Here is a 19,797-nt window from a genome sequence, read left to right on the forward strand (position 1 = left end):
CTCAGAGGGGTCCTGGTTAACTTTTGAATCCAAAGATGCCCTTTATGTATCCTGTGAGGCCACTCTTGGCCTTCTGCTCCACCTTGTCCTCCAGAGGTGGGAAAGCAACATGATTAAGGGCCAGGTCAAAGAACAAGGGTTTGCATGGGATGGGCTGGAAGCCCGGAGGGAAGTGCACGAGGCTGACTTGCTTGCTGACCAGAGAAGGATCCAGACAGAAGGTCTCAAACCGTTCTGAGAGTGGCTGAAAGAGAGCAACGCAAAAAGGCAAGTTAAACACAGCCCACAAGCCCACCAGGCACAGAGAAATCAGCAGCACTGACCAAAGCTGAAAATCCCATGTGTGACAGCTTGGGCCCTTGGGAATGCTTTGATCCCCTCCTAAAGCCTTGCTCTAGATAACCTCCTCAAACACAAGGAGAAAGCTAACCAAACAACAATACAAAGTGGCACGTAGGAAGCTGCAAGCTGTTCCAAGCTGAGGAACTCCACCCTTCAGCCACCTTCGGCACTCACAGAAGGAAAACAAGACGACAAAAACCTCTCACCCACTGCAGCCCTGACAGAGCTCCAATTAACCTGACATTTCTTGATTTCAAGAGACACTCAGGTAACAGGTTTAAAGCAATATTCATTAAAGAGCACTTCTTTAATTTGACAGAACTCTTAGCTCTTACCTTGCCATCCTTGACCTGAGACGGAGACTCAGTCTCATGATTATCATTTGCATCTGCAAAATTAAAGAAAAGGTGCTAAGGATAACAGAGAAGATCTTCAGCTGTTCCCTAGGCTGAGCTGTGTCCTTGCTTTCTGGGATGTACAAAACAACATTTGTGGTAGAGGCAGCTTGCTTTCTAGACAAAGAGAACCACGCAGATTGAGTAACAGCCACCACAGCACTGCAGTGATGGAGAGCTTCTCCATGTCACGGCTGTAGGAGCTCCTGAAAGAAGCACCAATTTGAGTTAAGCAAGAGCTGATGAAAGACAACACCAATAAGAGGCAATAAAAGACAAGGCAGTTTGTCACTTATCTTTATCCAGCAGCAGGCCCTGCAAAACCAGCAGCTCAAGAAGTCACAGAGTTCATCCACCCCCCTCCAGCTCCCCTAACCTGGTCCACACTCACATTCTTAAGCACTTTTCCCAGATAGGCAAATATAAGGTAAGGTCAACGAGAGCTGGTGCTGCTGTCAAGGAAGTGCTACGTACTGAACCCAATTTGTTTGCAGGAGGAAAATTAAACACTAAACAAAGTATTCTGAGCAGGTTACCAAAACAGATGCATGTCCTGAGGAAGCACATTTGCAACTCCAGGCAGGGAGCAAGATGCCAAGCGTCCAGTCAATGGTTGCCTGGCTGCACTACAAGCAGATTGAAAAGCTACAACTGGGAAGAAACCATTTTTAGGAGCCTCCATAAGTCAGAGTTTATGTGGAAAGACACTTGAACTTCAGAAATGAAACAAAAGAAATTGAACAGCTGCAGGAGCATTATTCAAGACAAGTTATAACTCTGGTATAATTCTAGAACTCACCCAATATAGCTGCTGCTTGCAAGGAGTATTTTTCTGCATTGACTTGAGTGATCAGATCCTGCACGTCAGGCAGCTCCTAGGGCATGAAAAGAAATGAAGTGCAAGGCTGAGACATGCCAGAGTGAGGGCAAAAGTAAAATCTGACAAGGGACTGAAAAATTAAGTGCTAGAGCTAATAAGCCTTTCCAGAAGAGGACAAACTCCAGGACAGCCCTTAAGAAGCTACAAATACAGCATGACACAAAGCATGGAAAAGTGCTAGGGAGCTCTTACAGCAAGGCCACCTCCTCCAAAGCACACGGCCTGTCAAAACAGCTCCACATCACTACAAAGAACAGCAGGTCACGAAGTCATACTCAGATTATTAATTTTGCCACTTGAAGATCAGCCCTGAATTTTAATGGCCTGGTGCCTAATTGACAATAAATAATGCGCCAAGGCTTTCTCATTAACTTCAGCTCCACTCTGCACACAGCACTGGGTTCCTACCTTCAAGCTGTTTGTAAAAGCTCCAGCTCCTGACTGAACTTCACCAGCGTATTTCAGCACTCTTTCATATAAAACCAGAGCTTCACTCCACTTCTTGACCAGTACATAGGACTGTGCAATGAAGAAACACCTGCAACAGTAAAGAGTGGCCCTGACGTGACCGTGTTTGTTATCCACACCTTTTACAACTCAAATCCCTGATAACAGAGCCCATTAAGCACGTCTGGCCAGCTTCCCCTTAGCAACCACTCTTCAGTTCACAAAAGGGCAGAGGAAACTGCATCAGAGTCCTGTAATGTGCATAAAGCCTTGGGATAACAGCCTCTGAACGTGTAATGCCTGCTGGAGGGCACCTGGCTGTTTCTCAGTCACCTGTAAGCTTTGTACACAAGCGTCTTCAACCCAATCTCTTTTTGGAAATTCTTGTCCTCTTCCAGGCCAGGAAGCTGTGTCAGTTCCACGAGGTTCTGTGCAAAACAGAGTAACAAATTCAGGCGTTGTTTTCCTCTGGAATCTGGAAAGCTGGCCCTTTTAATACTCAGCACTACGCTCCCATGAACATAGTTTCCAGTTTTCTAATTATCAGTATGCTAATCTTACAAAGGACACTGACTGAAACTTGTACATGTTTGCCCTCAGGACAGATTTCCTGACACAAACAGGAATTAGGACAAAGACTCCTAAGATTTCAGATGAAGTAATTCTTTCCTAAGCCTCCTTTCCCATTCAGAACCTCCTGAGCCACGGGCTCCCACAGTTAATTGAAAACATATGTGAGAAATGGAGAAACTGCTTATGAAGAACAAGCACAGGGCTTTTTGAGCTGCTGCTTTCTCCAGCCAGCAGAAACAACGGCAGCTGTATGAACCAGACAGAAAAACTACAGGAAAACTGCATGGGAGGATAAATGGGAGGGAGGACAAAGTGCAGGGAGGACAAAGTGGAGGCAGGCTGTTCTGCACCCACCTGTAGAATGATATCATAAAGGCGGATCAGGTCCTGAGGCCGTGGGGTGCGTTTGCCATCCTCTTCTGAGCGCTGCTGCTGCAGCAGTGCCTTCTGCAGGGACTTTGCCATGCTCTCATTGCGCTTGATGGCGGTGGACAGCTTGATGTAAGTCAGATAACTGCAAAGAGATCTCATTAGCGCTGCTGGGACATGGCTCTGTTCTGAAAAGGCTCCTCCCCCCATCCGGGCTGATACTAGTAGGAGCAGAACCATCTGAAAAGTCAACCTGGAAGTCTTAAGTAAAATCCTTTCAAAGCCACATGAATCAGATCTTATCTGCACAGTCATCCTGTGAGACCTGAGAGGTCCGAGACAAAAAACCCTCACAGAACAAAACAAACAGAAATAAAACACTGACAGGAGTGTGATTTCTTCACGCTGGCAGCAGTGTTTGCCCATTACCTGTGTAAGTACTGTATGTTGGACACCTTCCCAGAATCACCTTCCAGAGAGTGCTCCCGTTGCTTCTGTGGAAATCGGGGACAAAATGCTGTGTGACAATACTTACACAGGTTGCTGGTGAAAGAAAACATCAGGAACAACTCGAGGGTCAGGTGAATCACAGAGCTGAATCAGCTCTGGGCTTCTGCACTGTCATTCACTCATACCGACCCTGAATACAATCAGAGGTGATAAACTACCATGGAAATTTTTAGTAAAGAAAGTCAAAATAAAGATTCTTGCTGTTAAGCAAGCTAGACAATAATGAATCAGTCCCAGAGCAGAACTACATTTAGAAGCTATATTAGCAGTTAAATGTAGGACCGCTGATGTTTGGTGCTTACCTGGTCTGGTTTCAGGTCTTCCCGCACCGCCTGAATGGCGTCTCTGCACTCACTGAGCAAAGACTCAAACAAACGTTCCCTGGTCTCCTCATTTTCTGCCTGAGAGGAGAGCAGAATGAAGACATTTGTCACACATTTCTCTCTTTCACATCCCACAGTACAAGCGTTAACAAAGGGGATTAAAGCAAGTTTCTCCCAAACTACGGCATCGACACCCAGGGCAGACAGAACCCAACCTGCAGTTCTGATGCACTTCAGGGGACCAAGTGCCAGGAACTGAACAGAAGCTGTAGGGCAGCTGGTCAGAGCTCCACAGCACTGCAGGCCCAGCACGGGCAGCTCTGCTCACCTCATCCTGCAGCTGCTGCCATCCCAGCAGCCCACAGCAGCTCTGAGAACGGCAGAGGTTGGGCTGTGCTGGAGGAAAGGGCCAACAAACAGAAGAGCTGAGCCTTACCGACCTGGCAAAGCACCAATGCAGATTGCTCTTGTTATGCTGATTTAGCTTTTCTCTCTGCTACAAACTCCTAGATGACTATCTTCTCTACACTCCCACTTGAGTGATGCTCAGTGGCAATAATGAGTTTGTTTGAAGCATTTGGTTTTTTTTTTTTTAAGCAGGCCTGTATTTCAGTAGCTGTGAATGAGCTGTTAGGCGTTTTCTGCTGTCAGGACAAATCTGATCAAAACATGCAGAAGTTTTTGGCCTCCTGCCCCCCAAAACAAGATTTGGAAACACCTTCGAAGAAAGCCACACAAAAAAACCAAGGTGAAGCCTGATTTTTGCCAAATGGACTGGCACAGCCAATTAAACAACGTGCCCAAAACCACTCTGACTGATTTGGCAAAATGAAACTGCCCAGAAACAAATCCCAACCTCACCAATTGTAGGAATGATTAACCTGGGAAGAGCAAAATTTAACGCAGTGAACTTGAGATTGGCCAAAAAGAAAACAAAAAACCAACGGCCTGAAGACATTTTTGCTTGTATTACTTTCAGAAAAGCTGCACAGCCCCCTCTTTTCAGAGCTTAAGTTCCTGTGAAAAACTGCTGAGCTTTACCATTGAAAGCCTCTCCTCTGGTAAGGTTTGCAAACCTAGGAAGGAATGTTATTTTTTTGTTATTTGCCTCACAAAGCCTCACCTATCCCGACCTAAAAGGAAGGTGGGGGGGTTCTTGGGGTTTTGGGGTGGTGTGTGTGTGTGTGTGTGTGTGTGTTTGCTGCAGGAACTTTTGAGGTGGGATGGACTACTGAGAACAACCAGAGACAAGTCTGGCAGCATTCTCAGCCTCACCCAGCAGAATGCAGCCATCTCACTGCACGCACAAAAATGAAAACAGACAGAGATCATCAGTCAAGCACAAACAGGAGAGGGCTGGGCCATGCAGTGGAACAAAGGCTTTCGTTTCTAAGCAGAAATTCCTAAGGTGAAGCAAGTTGTGCACGGAAATAAGTTCGTGCTCTGATTTGCAAGATAGCAGAGAGTAAAACTGAGAAACAAGTGCACCTGCCTAGAGAGAACCAATGTGGCTCTTGAAGTCATGCATTCAGGTCTACAAAAAGGGTGGCAGAAACAATTTTAAGCTTGGAGTTGTTTCTCCAGTTGCCAACAAGACACTGAAGGCTGAGAATCTCTGCCTTTCCTCAAAGCACATCCACGTGTGTTTGTTTCTCAATGAGTTCTGAGGAATGCTGTTGATACACGAGTTTCTGCTACTCCTCTGAGCTGAAAGGTGCCAAAGATCCCAGCAGTGACAGCTCATGGAGGTGAAGCTGGACTGTCCATCACAGCTGACCCTCTGACTGCAGAACAGCCCAGCTCCAGCCCTCTGGTAACGTAAATACTGATCTCTGTGTTCAGCTCTCACCACTGCTAGTTGTGATGACACAATTCCTGTTTACAGAGGTTCCAAGGACCACAAAGCAAGACTGGAGATTTCAGGTTGCTGCTCTGCCACTGCCTTATGGAACAAAGAGGGCAACTTCACTGACACCATCCATCTGCTGCTCTCACAGGACGGGAATTAAAGCAGGGAGCAGGAACTCTAAGCTGCACTTCCACCTGCTGGCCATACCAGTGTATACCTACTAAAACTGTAACAGCACCACCAGAGCCTGGCAAAACTAGTGAACACTAATGTTTCCTACCCAGCCCTACCCTACCTGTCCTATCAGACTGCCTCCTTACTATCATCTCCTGCCCCTGTCCTGCCGTATGCTTTTGTGAGATTTTCATTTTATCATTTAAATTAGTATTTATCCTCATTTTTCTCCTGTTGATGTGCAGTTTTTTGGTGCTCCACAAAGCCCATCATCAGGGGCAACAGCTGCTGCTAAAGACCTCTGCAGTGCCTCCTCCAAGATGCTGTCTGCAGAACAGACCATCTGGACACCACAGAAAACTCTTGGCTGCAGTATTAAAAGCGTGCATAGTGTGTGCTTCTGGAAGAGTTACATTCGAGATGAATTTGCCTCCTGCCATTTACCAATCATCTTCCTGCTTTGGAAGATTTGCTCAAGGCAACAAGAGAGTGCTCTAAACTTCAGAGCAGCTACTTCATCTGGCAGAAGTGCTTCTTGTTGCTGGAAAGAGGAGATCTTTACAGAACGTTTCCTTCTGCTTGTCTTCAGTTGGAGCAGCTCAGCATCATACTTCTCCACTTTTAATTTTAGCCTTTTGACCACAAGTTTGAGAAAAGGTTACAGCCCAGGCATCGAGTTTTATCTCACAGGGTGAAGTAAAGAGGACAATTAGAACAGACATTGGAGATGATTCCTGACTTACCTGGACAATGGCAGCCTCATTGTCTGCCAGGCCCAGCAAGAAGATCCTCACTTTGTCTATCTTCACAGGAACAGTTCTTCCTCTCCACTCCACTTCACTCATTGTGGCTGCCTGCTTTGCTCGAGTTTGGGTAATCAGTGCCTGTGGAGAATGGACCAAGATGATGAGCCCAAACATAAAGAATCCAAACTTAAAGAATCCAGAATGGATTACATTGAAATCTGAAGGCTTCTCCCCCCACCTCCCCAGGAGTGTGGCTTCCCACAGATGAGCTTACTCGTGCTCTCCTGATATGCACTGACTCTTAGTGGTGTGCTGCAGCAATATTTATGCTCAAAGAAGTGATGTTTGCATGCTTGGGTTCCAATATTCAGAAAGTTACCTCCAGTTTTTCAGCAAGAAGACCTTCAGTGCCACCAGACCTCAGCCTCATCTGCATCAGCTCATTCATAGCCGACTGGTCACCTGTAAGATTTAACACATCAGGATGTATTTCATCTGAATTCAGAAATTATTTTAATGGATAGCCAACACACCTTATACTGGAGAACTGGGGATTTGTGGGCAAGAAGGATACACATTTATTTTTACTCTGACTTCATATGCAAACCACTGAGAATTAATATTTTGTCCTAAAGAAAAAAAACAACCTGGAAAACTGTATCTGTATCTAGGCTTGCTCCTATGTCACTTAGAGCAGCATTTAGAAGCCAATGTTCCCTTCCCATGAGCAAGCTCATTGGTGCCTGGAGGTGAAGCAGCCACTTCCCTTACCAATATTATAGGCACAGTAACGAATGTTGGGAGAGATCTCCTCCACACGCTGGTTGTACAGCACAGCTTGTTCTTCTGTGAAAGCATTGGCCAGCTTCTCATAGATGGTCCTAGCAGAAAAACACACATTAACACCACAGTGGGATGTCCATAATCTGGAGACTGCTACTCTTCTTCAGTGGCACCTCCTGGTTGAATGCAGTTACCTGATCAGCTCGCAGCTACTGCACGTGCAGCCTTCAACCCCATGCTTACCCCCATGCTGTTTACTAAAAGTGAGGGACTCACTTGCACTTGTTGAAAGCCTCCATTGCTGCTTTCCACTCCTGGTGCTCAAAACGAAGCATCCCTGTGAGGTAAGCCATGTATGCCTGCAGACAACACAAGGGTAAGCAAGCTGATCTTCCCACGACAGCCTGGTCTTAGCATAAAGGCTGCTGTGACATCTAGAGTAAGTGATCATCCCTTACCCTTGTTGTCTGATCTTCCCACAGAAACAAACTGATTTAAATTACATGTTAATGCCTAAGGAAGGGTTTTTTGTTGTTTTGTTAAACTGACATTTCTAAGGAGATGGAAGAAAACATGTTTCCTGCTTGTTATATAACCAACACGGCCCACAAATGTCACAAGACATCTTTTTCAACAGCAAACCACAAAGCAACCATTTAGCTGAGTACCACTGCAACCCTTACTCAGAGTCCAGGCTCACAACACAGCTGCTTTCTGTGTTCCAGGAACTGAAGCCACAAAGCTTATACTCCTGGTGTCTACCCTGGGACATCAAAGTAGCAGAAAACAGGTAAGTATATTTATGGGGCTGTGATGTATCAGCCGGGCTGGATGTGGCTCTGGGCAGCCTGGTCTGCAGGTTGGTGACCCTGCACATAGCAGGAGGTTGGAATAGGATGAGCACTGTGGTCCTTTTCAACCCAGGCCATTCTATGACATGATTCTATGAACTTATTCCCTACCAATTCTTTTTACTGTTGCTTTTTAAAGTAAAGACAACCACTTGACACACATAAACAACTTAGAAGTCCTCAGCCTGGCTGGTGTCACTGTTACTTCTGCAATCCTAGCAGCTGCAAGAACCAGTGAATCCAAGCATGGAGACATCACCCGATTCCAGAAACAGCCCATCCTGATCACCTACTGCCAGGTGAGGACAATCTCTTCACCTAAAATCCAGAAGTTCCCTCTTTGGCTTGAGCTGTAAAACAAGACCAAAGCATCAGTGAATACCTGAGCTTCCAGCTTTGTTTTGGCATCCACTCTGTTACTCTCACACAGCCTCTCCAGCTCCTCAGCATGCTTCACAGCCTTGCGCAGGCGGGACAGCAGGTGGAAGCGTTTGCGAGGCTCCGTGTTGGCCTCCTGTTTGAGCTGCATGGCATAACTCCACGCTCTCTCTGCATCCATCAGAATCAACAGCAAATACCTGCAGAGAGAGGAAGATTTAATGAGAAAATGATGATGTTTAAGCAAGTACTGCCACATCGCTGACAGCTCTTTGCCAAGTGACCCGTAATTTGGCCAACAGAACTCTAGCTTGGCTAATAAAAGGCATACATTTTTGTTTCTGCACTTTATGAGGACATAAACTTGTATTATTCTCATCTCTTCTTCTGTATTTCTCATTACAGAAGTGTAATTAGTTAAACGAGGAATGCCCCGTCCCTGGAGGTGCTCAAGGCCAGGTTGGATGGGGCCCTGGGCACCTGGGCTGCTATGAAATGGGGAGGTTGGTGGCCCTGCATTGGTGGGGGGCTGGAGCTTTGTGATCCTTGAGGTCCCTCCATCCTGAGACTCTGTGAAGAAGAGGTTTTGATACAATTCTGTAGCAGCACAAACACTGCTAAGAAGAAGCGATCTGTGATCTCAGGTTGCTTTTCAACCAGGCTCAAAATGGGTAAACACATCTGTGAGCCCCACAGCGAAGGCTGCAACGTGTCTGACTTAACAACACCAAGAAAAGACAACACAGCACATGTTTCAAGTGTTTCTAAAAGCTGGGAAATGAGCCCAAGCCCCTGGCTATGCCCACACACCAAACAAGCACTCTGCCAGGTGTTGGAAGCCTACATAAAAACTGCAACCTTTTGTTCAAAGGGAATGGGCTCTATCTCCTGTCACGTTCTTGCTGGCTGCAGCACTTGAATTATCAGCATTCACACGGCTCTCCTAGCTGCATGTTTTCATAAGCATTTCCTCTTTAATACCCAGGTAATCTTTACTGACTATGAAAAGAAGCCATTTCAGTGACTGGGAGGTATTAAAAAAGAAAAAAAAAAAAAGGACTGACTATTGCTGCTCCTTCCCCACTTATTCACAAGATGAAAGCAGCACACGAGCAGTTCCTCTCCCCTGCACAGCAGCCAGAGCATTCATCTTTTATTAATATCAACAGCACAAATGTCTTCACAGAAATACATCTACATATGCTGCACAGAACCATTTTCCACGACGCCCACATGAAAACAAATGCTCAGGAAGAAAGCAACCACTCCCTAACACAGGATTCCAGCCAGCAGCCATACCTGTTGTCTGACAGAATCTCTTCTGTTACTTTCTTCCCAGTGAACTTGTGCCTGTTCCCCATCTTGAAGTTGAGAGTTTTTCGGAGCCGCCTCAGCCGCCGGGAGCAATAACCCCTAAGGGAAAGAAGAGGTCAGTCTGGCCACAGTTGTGCAGATGTCTGCTGATGTTTCCAATCAGAAAAGGAAAGTCGCCACCAAAGGCTGAGCCAGGCATTGTTTGAATAACTCAGAACTTCATAAGGTGAGAGGTGTTTAAGAAATGACCTGTAAAGCAGTGGCTAATAAACAGGATAAGAATGGGAGGACAGGCAACAAGTGTTGGTCTTGAAAAATCAGAATAATGCTCTCCCTGTTGTCTAATTTCTTTATGCTCACTCATTGTGTGTTAGAGCACAGTGAGGCGTTAGCAAGCTCTTAAAAAGGAACTCCAAAACAAGAAGCAGTATTTATACTGCTCAGTGGAACAGTCATAAGAATTAGGCTTCATTAGGAAAAAGACACAAAGCAACTTGACAAGAGATATTTACCTGGCAGACTGATTTTGCTGACTGCTACAGCAGGTTTATATTTTCAATGTTATTGTGTCAACAGAGCAAACCAAGTCACAGCAGCTGTGAGACAGACAGCAACTCCAAGACATCCACACTGCTCACTCACCTGTACCTCTGGAAGTCCCCATGTCGTAAGCCGTGCTGCTGCTGGGATTCCTTCACAATCTGAAGGACTGGGACTTGCGTTAAGGCAGGCTGACAGTACAGCGTGCTATCAGTTCTACATTCTATCCCCAAAGAATGCAGGAAACTCTGTAAGTTCCATTAAGCAAATACGCCCTCAACAGAGGCTGGTGGAGAGCACCCAAAAGCTCTTCAAAGACACAAACCCACAGCTGTAAGAAGTGACTGAAAGAACCATCTCCACTGCTTACCTGGAGCTTTTTGTCTATCGTGACAGGCAGGACTAACACATACTGCAAGCATCTCTGTGTACAGAGGACCACAAGATCCCGCTGCTGCCATACTTTGTTCCCAGCTAAAAAGATTAAGCATCTGGGCCAGTGTGACTGCCTGCCCTACCTACACCTCAGCACCTCCCATCTTATCTGTGACACAGTTATGTTCACACAACTGGAACAAGGCAGCCTTCCTGCCCTTAAACATCCCATTCCGCAGGAAAAGGAGACATGTATTATAGAGTGCTGAGCAGAATCACTGCTGCCTATCAAAAAGTCTCCACAGCTTAAGCACTGAAAGCCTGCATTAGTAAAAGAGTTAGACTGCAACGAATAGGAGGGCACACATTCCTCACTCCTGCTGCCTGCTTAAGATTTACCACTAGATATTAGGAAGAAATTCTTTACTGTCGTGGTGGTGAGACACTGGAACAGGCTACCCAGCAAGGTTGTGAATGCCCCCTTCCTGGAAGCACTCAATACCAGGCTGGATGGGGCTGTGAGCAACCTGGTCTAGTGGGAATTGTCCCTGCCTACAGCAGGGGGTTGGAACTACATGATCTTAAAGGTTCCTTCCAACCCAAACCATTCCAGGATTCTAAAAAGATTTTTTTTCAAATTGTTTCCTTAACCTCTGCCACTACTTCCTGAAGCCATATCCTCTATTTAATTCACGTTTGCTGTCTTAGGTTTTCTCCCTGACAGTACCAGAGAAGCTATGGATGCCCCATCCTTGCAGGTGCTCACAGCCAGGCTGGGCAGGGCCCTCAGCATCTTGATCTGTTCCAGTGGTTGGCTGCCCTGCCCACAGCAGAACGGCTGAAAATGGATGATCTTTGAGGTCCCTTCCAACCCAAACCACCCTATGATCCCACCACAGTAGTGGCTGGCTCTGCCTCCTGCCCTGCAGTCACACACCTCCTAACATCTGCCATATGCTGACCTGAAACCCGCAGCCTCATTTCACGTGGATCACCCAGAAGGTAAAACTCAGCCTGATCACAGCTGTGCAGCAGGACAGGTTTCACACACACACGCACACACACAAAGCTGCTTTCCATGCCACATCACACTTCAGAAACTCAAATCCAGCAGAGCTGCCGGCACACCCGTTACATTTATCCACTGCTGCCCTCTTCAAGCATTAACACTGCGACCACAGCACGCAGCCTGGCGCTCAGCTCTGCTCCGAAAGCTGACGTGTACCTGGGAAGGAGCTGCGAACAGAACAAAGCCACCATTCAAAGGGCCAAAATCAAATCCAGACTGAAGAACTCAGCCCAGGCCACGCAGCCCCGCTCCCCTCACCCCTCCCGGCTCCTTCTCCCCGTGAGGAAAGGCCCCGATGCTCCCCGCTCGGCGCTGAGGGAAGCGGCCAGGCCCGACCCCGCCACGTCCACACCGCCCCGCAGGGCCGCGCCTCCCACATCCCACCGCATCCCGCCGCCTCCCCCCGCCGTTCCAAAGGATACTCTCCAACCCCAGGCTGTCACTGAGGCCGTCGCTCCGCGTCGCCGCCGGCCGCTCGTTCTCCTTGTTCTCCTCCGCCCCGCCGCGGCCGCCCTGCCGCTCCGCCGCCATCTTGCACGCGGGCCGCGCTCGCCGCCGTGCATTGTGGGCCGGGGCAGTAGAGCCGCGCGCAGACGCCGTGGCCAGAGCGGCCGCCGCCGCGGGGGCTGATGGGATCGCGGAGGACCGCGGCAGCCCCGGGCGCGGCGGTCGGTTCCTGCGCTCATCCAGCCCACGCGGAGCTCCCTGCGTCCTGCGCCCTCCTGTGCCGGCCCCCGTCCGCCCGCTGCTGCTCGTTTTAACGCGGGCCCCCAGCAAAACGGGTGCTCTGCCCTGCCGGGCAGGCTGACGCTGACCTCTCCTTAGTGTGGTTTTGGGGTTTGGGTGTTGAGATTTTAAAGAAGAACTGCTCAGCCGAGCTGGGTCTGAGGTTATAAGCTCAGAAGCAGGTTGGGCACAGGAGGCAGAGCTGCAATAAGGCCTGGAAGGGCACCTCGCTAAGCAGAGCGCCCAGGGCAGGGCATGGGCTGTGTGCTCAGCCATAGCCCTGGGTAAGCAGGCCATGCCCACCGCAGCCCCACAAATGCCTGTTTTTGGGAGCAGCCCCCTGGGGCGATGCTGTCCTGGCCTCTCACTGCCATTCTGGGACCTCTTCCATTCCCATCTGCCCAGGAAGCCTCTCCTTCCCACGCCGTGGGCTCAGCCTGCTGCTGCGATACAACGAGCTATTTTTGCTCATTGTCCCTTCACGGGACTGAGCTGTGGCCTCTGCTTGCCGATTTCAAATCTCTCATTTCCTCTTCTGGATAGGAAAATGGAAAGGGGAAAAACAAAGCCACATTCTCATGCTGCAGCAGCTTTTTGCTGCGAATCTCTTTGCCCGACCCCCAAGTCAGCCAATTTCTGCCCAAGTAATGCATCCACGTCTCGAGCGAGAGGAAGAATTTGTTTTGCAATTTCTGTGTGGGATCTTGATAATGATGTTTGTATACGAGCCTGCAGGCTGCAAGTTACACCGAAGTTTGGGAAGAAGCTGTTATGAGTCCTTGCACCAGTGCCTCAGGGCTGTGCATCCCCTGGTGTACCAGCACTGCCAGCAGGGGTAGACTGGGGCATCCATCAAGCTGATGGAGAAGCTGCAGAGTGGGTTAATTATTGGAGTAATTGATGCATTTAATGTTTCCCTCCACAGGAACAAAGGGAGGCAGCCTGTGGGAAGGTGAAGTGTTCTTGGAGAGCTGATTGCACTGAGCAAACTGAGACTTCCACTTGTGAAGACTGGGAAGGAACAAAGCAGGCAATTTTTGCAGGCAGGAAAAAGAAGAGACATTAAAAAGATTTGTTCTTACTGCAGTGTATTAACCTTACACCCCCACCCTAGGGAGGAAAAATGAATTCTCATAGAAACCTTTGCTCATCTCTGCAGTGTTCTGGTGCAGGGACCTGGCTGCATGCTGGGCAATTTACCCATTTGCAATCTGAGAGAACTCCCATTCCTAAACCCCTGCAGCCCCAGCTCTCAATAACCAGCTCTTGTGCTGCAAAAACCACCTGAGCACTGGGGGCTCTCCCTTTGGGATGCGCAGCCCCATCTCCCCCAGATCCCAGCACTCAGGAGCTTTTGCTGTCCCACCACATCCAGCTCCCCAGTGCTGTCTGGGGCAGCAGGCAGGGGTGGGGGGCCTTCCTGCTGGGGGTGCAGATTTCAGTGTTTGTCCCCACGGAGCAGCCTGCGAGGGGCTGGGCTGGAGCTGCCACCGCCCCGGAGCCCTCCTCCTCCTCCTTCTCCTCCTTCTCGGGGGGAGGGAGAGCACGGAGCAGCACAGACTGGCTGCTGGCTCCCGAGCAAGACGGAGGCGAAGCTCTCTCGTCCCACCTGCACCCTCCTAGGATTGCTGGCTCCTTGGCACCCCTCGTGCTCTGCGTGGCCCGCTTTGGGCATCCTGGTGCACCACTCTGCAGTGCTCTTTGCGCTCCCCCTTCTCCACGCACCCCTGGCCATGAACGGGTCGGCAGCGGGTTCGGATGAGGGCTGGCATCCCGAGTCGGTGCTCATCCCCCTGGCATACCTCCTCATCTTCCTCGTGGGCACCGTGGGCAACTGCCTGGTGCTGGCGGTGCTGCTGCGCAACGGGCAGGTGAAGAACACCACCAACCTCTTCATCCTCAACCTGGGGGTGGCTGACCTCTGCTTCATCCTCTTCTGCGTCCCCTTCCAAGCCACTATCTACACCCTGGAGGGATGGGTGTTTGGGTCCTTTCTGTGCAAAGCCGTCCACTTCTTCATCTACCTCACCATGTACGCCAGCAGCTTCACCTTGGCCACCGTCTCCCTTGACAGGTAGGAAAGGGGATGGGGGATCTTGAGCACTGCAGCATCCCCTCTGCCAAAGCCCACGCAGGCAGGAGAGGGCAGCGAGCACTTGTTGGGGGCCCAAGGAGCATTTCCCTGCTTGTGGGTGCAAGGGGATGCGAATGCTGAGGGCTGGGAACCTGCTGCAGGATGGAGGAGGGTGGGATTGGAAGCTCCTGGTGCTTTCAGACCCCAAAGGTGAAGGATCAGGGTTTGTCCTAAGGCTGCAGCTGTGGAAAAGGGGATGGTGAAACAGTGAAGCAAAGCTCTGTCCCTGTGCAACACCAGCTCTTGCTGGGGCTCTTTGTCCACTAAGTAGCTCACAGCCCTCAAGGAAGGGAAAACTTAGGGATGTTTCAGCTTGGACACTGCTTTTTCCATCTTCCCCTTTCAGGAAGGAATAGCCAATTTCTGTCCCTGTGATGTTTCTCACTGTGGCGACTGTCCCAGCCTGCTCAGCAGGGGGTGCAGGGAAGGCAGTGTAAAAGCTCTCTGCTTAAAAGCAGCCTATTGCCTCACCCTGGTCTGTCTCAGCTCCTGGCACCGCAAGTGCTCCCAGTTCCAATCTCACAGCAGCCAGAGAGGACCTGGCTCTGCTCAGTGTGAGACCCGGGGCAGTTCCCTCAGAAAGCACTGGATGTGTCCTGGGGATCCTGAGACAGGAGGGGGCCGTCCCTGCCTGCCCCCAGGAGCAGATTGGGTGTCAGCACAGGGTTGGAGAGGAGGATGTTCCTCAGCCCGCCGTGCTGCAGAAATCCCTGCAAACACCAGGGAATCGCCGATAGCCCCGGGAAGCTCAAGTCCATCCCTTCAGCTCTTTTCCCAGCCTGATCTCCATGCCTTGCCCAGAGCTGCAGCTGCGCCCCTCTCCTTTCCCACGCAGGTACTTGGCCATCCGATATCCCCTCCACTCACGGGAGCTGCGGACGCCCAGGAACGCACTGGTGGCCATCTGCTTCATCTGGGCACTCTCCTTCATTTTCTCGAGCCCTTACCTCAGCTACTACCAACAGTTCCAGCTGGCCAACCTGACCGTCTGCCACCCGGTCTGGGCCATCTCCCAACGTAAGGTCATGGATCTCTGCACCTTCATCTTCAGCTACATCATCCCGGTGCTGATCCTCAGCCTCACTTACACGCGGACCATTCGCTACCTGTGGAGGTCTGTGGATCCTCTCCAAGAGATGTCGGAGTCCAAGAAAGCCAAGAGGAAGGTCACCAGGATGATCATCATCGTGGCCGTCCTGTTCTGCCTCTGCTGGCTGCCCCACCACCTGCTCATCCTCTGCGTTTGGTTCGGGTATTTTCCCCTCAACCACGCGACGTACGTCCTGCGCATCCTCTCCCACCTCGTCTCCTATGCCAACTCCTGTGTCAACCCCATTGTCTACGCCCTGGTCTCCAAGCACTTCCGCAAAGGCTTCAAGAAGATCTTCGTCTGCCTCTTGCACAAGAAGGCAGCCAACAAGGTGCACGTGGCCCAGGGGACCAACACAGTCAGCATGCTGGAGGCAGAGCTCAGCGAGGTGACTCGTCTCAGTGAGGCCGGGCCTGGCTGCTCCTCGGTGCGCTGCAGAGCTCAGCCCTGGGGGGAGGCAGAGCAGGGGGGAGGTGGGCAGAAAGCTGGTGGCTCCTTCCTCACCTTCCGTGTCACCTAGCAGCGCTCCCTTCACGCTGTATTTGCAGTCTCCTGCAGTATGGCGGGCCTGGGGACGGACCGCGTGTTGGGTTTGCGTCAAATCTTCTCCTTTTCCCCCCTCAAACATCAGAACTGTTGAAACGATGCTGATTCCTATGGGCTCAGCCAAAGAGCCAAGTGTAGGATTTGCAGAGAGCAGGGAGATCCAAACCCCGAATCAATTTTAAGGTAGGATCACCTGTTCCTCTGCTCCCTGCTGCATCTACACCCGGTCACTCACGAGAGCTCTGACCTCAGCAGCCTTTGGCTTTCAATGTGGTGCAGGCGAGGCCCCAGAAGTCTACAAAGACTGTTGGGGGGATGGAGACTGGGTGCTGGGGCCTCTTGGAAGAGGTTCCAGTGCCAGGAGCGTCAGGTGAGACTGGGATCAGCACTGGGGAAGTGTGGGCCCTTCAGGCAGGGCTCAGACCTGAGGCACTGGCACTGCCCTTCCCATGGGGAAGAACCCACGCAGCCCAAGCATTACATCCCCACAGAGCAAGGCTGGGCTGCAGGGCCCCATGAGGTTCACGTGCTCCAATAAGGACCTAAAGGCTTCTATCCTGCAGATCGTGTCACCTCCCTTAGGATACCTGCAACCCCCTCCTCCACTTCCCTCCTGCTCAATGCAATTGGGGCTGGGATGAAGCTACTCCTTGCTTCACTTTGCTTTGCTCACACCTGGGCTGAGGGATGCTAAGGGGCTGGGGGAGAAATCATGGGCAGAGGTGAAGACTCTTGAAAACACAGCATTAGGACACCCCGTGGGGGCTGTGACCCTGCAGCCCCGCTCCTCCTTGGTACTGCGCTGTCTCCCTTCCAAGGCTTTGCCTTCCCTCCCCTTTTCCCCCACTGAGTGTTATTATAATCAGCTTCCTGTCCCCACGTGGAGGGCCAGAAACCAGCCCCTGCCTCCTATCAATAGCCATTATATTTAGTCTAGGCCTGCTAACAGTGTAAGTCACAGAATGTGATTATATAAACAGCACCATTACTCATATCTGTATTTACCACCCCTGCTGAACCCTTTCCAGCCAGGGAAGCGTTGCAACAGCCACACCAGCTCAGCTCAAAGCCTCCTCCTGCCCTCAGCACCCTGCACCATGGGGTGCAATCCCTGCTCGTGCCGGGGACAGAGACATTGTCCCACCATCTCCTCACTGCCCCAATAACACGTTCCCCATGCTGGCATGGCTGGGTGCTGATGCAGAGGAGACAGCAGTGATAAAAGGAAAGCTGTCCCCCAGGGAGCTGCTCGGGATCCATCTTCAGCTGGAGACACGGGAAAGCGTTGCTGTGGTGCTGCAGTCAAACACAGGATCAATACATGCACTATGTGGAGGTGCAAAATTATCAGCAAAGGAAGGACGAGCAATCTTCTAACAAGAAATGATTTAGTGAACAAGGAAAATGATTTGCAGAGACTTTCAGCACATCCATTAATTACATTTAACACAACCTTCCCAAAAACCGACTCCAGTGACTCACGGCTGCCTGGCTCTCCTGGCTGGTGGGTGCCAGTAGAGCTGAGATGGAGCACCCAGAGATGGAGCACCCACAGGGATGGAGCACCCAGAGAAGGGAGCTGCACTTGGAGACGCAGCACATTCTGCCACTACCATCCCTGCTTTGAAGAGCACATCCCAAAATTCACGTGGATCTGCTGACCTCCTTTTCCAGCAGCCCAAGCCCACTCTTCTGACACCTCCTTGCAGGTGGGATTTGAGTTAAAGTCTCGTGCTCCTTGTGATCTCTACTGTGCGACATATCCACCCCTGCCCTCCCTGTTTTATGGATCCTCACCTGCTGATCCATAGCTGCTTGCTTACAAGCAACGAGATGGAAGCCTGCTGGATCATTACACCATTTACAGGATGGTGCAGAAATAGAGCAGATGCTCCACTGCTTCTGTGACTGCTGCCAAGGGCTTATAAGCAGCACAAACCCAGAGAGGTGGGAAAGCTTGGAATCAAGCATCTGGGTACAAAGGTGCACAGAACGAGTGGTACACAGAAAAGGAGAAAGGTACACAGAAGGAGTGGAGATGCCACAAGCAAGGAGAAGCAGATGCGAGATGCTGAGCCCCAGCATCTTAAAGTTTAATGAAATGTAAAGGTTAAAGTTTAATAAAAGTGAATTCAATGGGGAGAAGGAAATAAATAAGCTAAATTCAGCTTTCACCAAGCCCCGCAGAGCTCACAGAAACAAGACTGAAAGCTCAGGTTAACATGAGCTTGCCAGAGTACAGTTTTAATGCTGTTTTTCCAGGAATTGCTTTTAAATGCTTGCCATGTCAAATTTCCTGCCTGGTATTGCAATGGAATCCAGGGGGGGGCTGAGGTTTTTGAGCCCCCATCTTGCTTTCTGCTACCTCAGTAGCTGCTGCTCACTGCTGCTAGTCAGTACCTGACTGCCAGCAGCAGGAAATCTGCAGGGATTCTGTCCCACGTCCCCATCCCTGCTGAGTTTGGCAAAGGCCTGTTGTTCTGGGGCAGCAAAGGAGGATTTCAGCAGAGCAGGAAGCACTCCCAAACCCTAGCACACCCCTCCAGTCTGGCCCCCCGCAGTAAAAAAAAGTTCTCCTGAAACAGATCTCCAGCCCCTCAAGTCCAAATAGTGGGAAACAAAAGCACTTGTCCATGGGCATTAGCGGATGCACTGTCAGCCAGATCAGAACCTGGGGCTGCAAAGGAGAAAGAGGGAAGGGCCTTAAAACCAGCAGGATCCTTGGAGGAAGCAAGGGGGAAAAGTGTGTCAGGCCCAGCAGCACTGTGCAGCTTTCAGCTGTCACCTCTGCCAGCAGTCTCAGCTGGAACCACTGCACTGTTGGCAGGGTCACTCTTATTAAATGTGTTGCACACACATTCCTTACCATAAAAAGCCAAGGAGCACGCAGTGCTGGTCCTGAGCACCGTGCAGAGTTGGCCACTGCTAGAAGCCTCAAGGCAGCCCAGAGGGGCGAGGGCTCCTTCCTGTGCACCAGGTTGCTAAGAGCCCACCCAGCCTTGTCTTCAGCACTGCCAAGGATGGGGCACACAGCTTCTCTGGGCAGCAACGCCTCACCATCCTCCAAGTGAAGCATTTCTTCCTAATATCTAATCTAGACCACCCCTGTTTTAGTTGAAAACCATTCCCCCTCGTCTTATCACCTAGACTCCCTGACAGAGAGCGCCTCTCAAGCTTTCTTGTAGGCCCCTGTTAGGTACAGGAAGGCTGCTAAGCTCCCCCCTTCCTTCCCTCAGCTTTGCCTGCAACCATTCCAGGTGAATCACTTTGTCCTGGAATCAGCTGCAATAAAGCACATGTTTTATAGCCTCAGCCTGAGCACATCAACAAATTCCACCCGCTCTCCCGGAGAAAGAAATGCACATCAGATCACTGCTGTGGCA

The 19,797-nt window shown here is 50.3% G+C and overlaps 2 protein-coding genes across 2 annotated transcripts; one reads left to right on the plus strand and one right to left on the minus strand.

Annotated features, from left to right (window-relative positions):
* Nucleotides 1–16: 16 nt before the first annotated feature.
* SRP68 (signal recognition particle 68) lies at nt 17–12,449 on the minus strand (the record flags this gene model as incomplete). The annotated part of the gene is made up of 16 exons (XM_079544424.1): nt 17–244; nt 678–730; nt 1,537–1,612; nt 2,026–2,155; nt 2,398–2,492; nt 2,992–3,151; nt 3,436–3,500; nt 3,819–3,917; nt 6,606–6,746; nt 6,988–7,070; nt 7,380–7,489; nt 7,668–7,750; nt 8,625–8,820; nt 9,920–10,033; nt 10,577–10,643; nt 12,341–12,449. 16 exons carry the CDS (start codon nt 12,447–12,449, stop codon nt 17–19), a joined length of 1,809 nt encoding a protein of 602 aa, XP_079400550.1.
* A 1,928-nt stretch (nt 12,450–14,377) lies between these two features.
* Nucleotides 14,378–16,388, plus strand: GALR2 (galanin receptor 2; the record flags this gene model as incomplete). The annotated part of the gene is made up of 2 exons (XM_079544170.1): nt 14,378–14,718; nt 15,614–16,388. 2 exons carry the CDS (start codon nt 14,378–14,380, stop codon nt 16,386–16,388), a joined length of 1,116 nt encoding a protein of 371 aa, XP_079400296.1.
* Nucleotides 16,389–19,797: the final 3,409 nt, after the last annotated feature.

The sequence above is a fragment of the Tetrao urogallus genome (genome assembly GCF_951394365.1).
Source record: "Tetrao urogallus genome assembly, chromosome: 18".
NCBI classification, from domain to species: Eukaryota; Metazoa; Chordata; class Aves; order Galliformes; family Phasianidae; genus Tetrao; species Tetrao urogallus.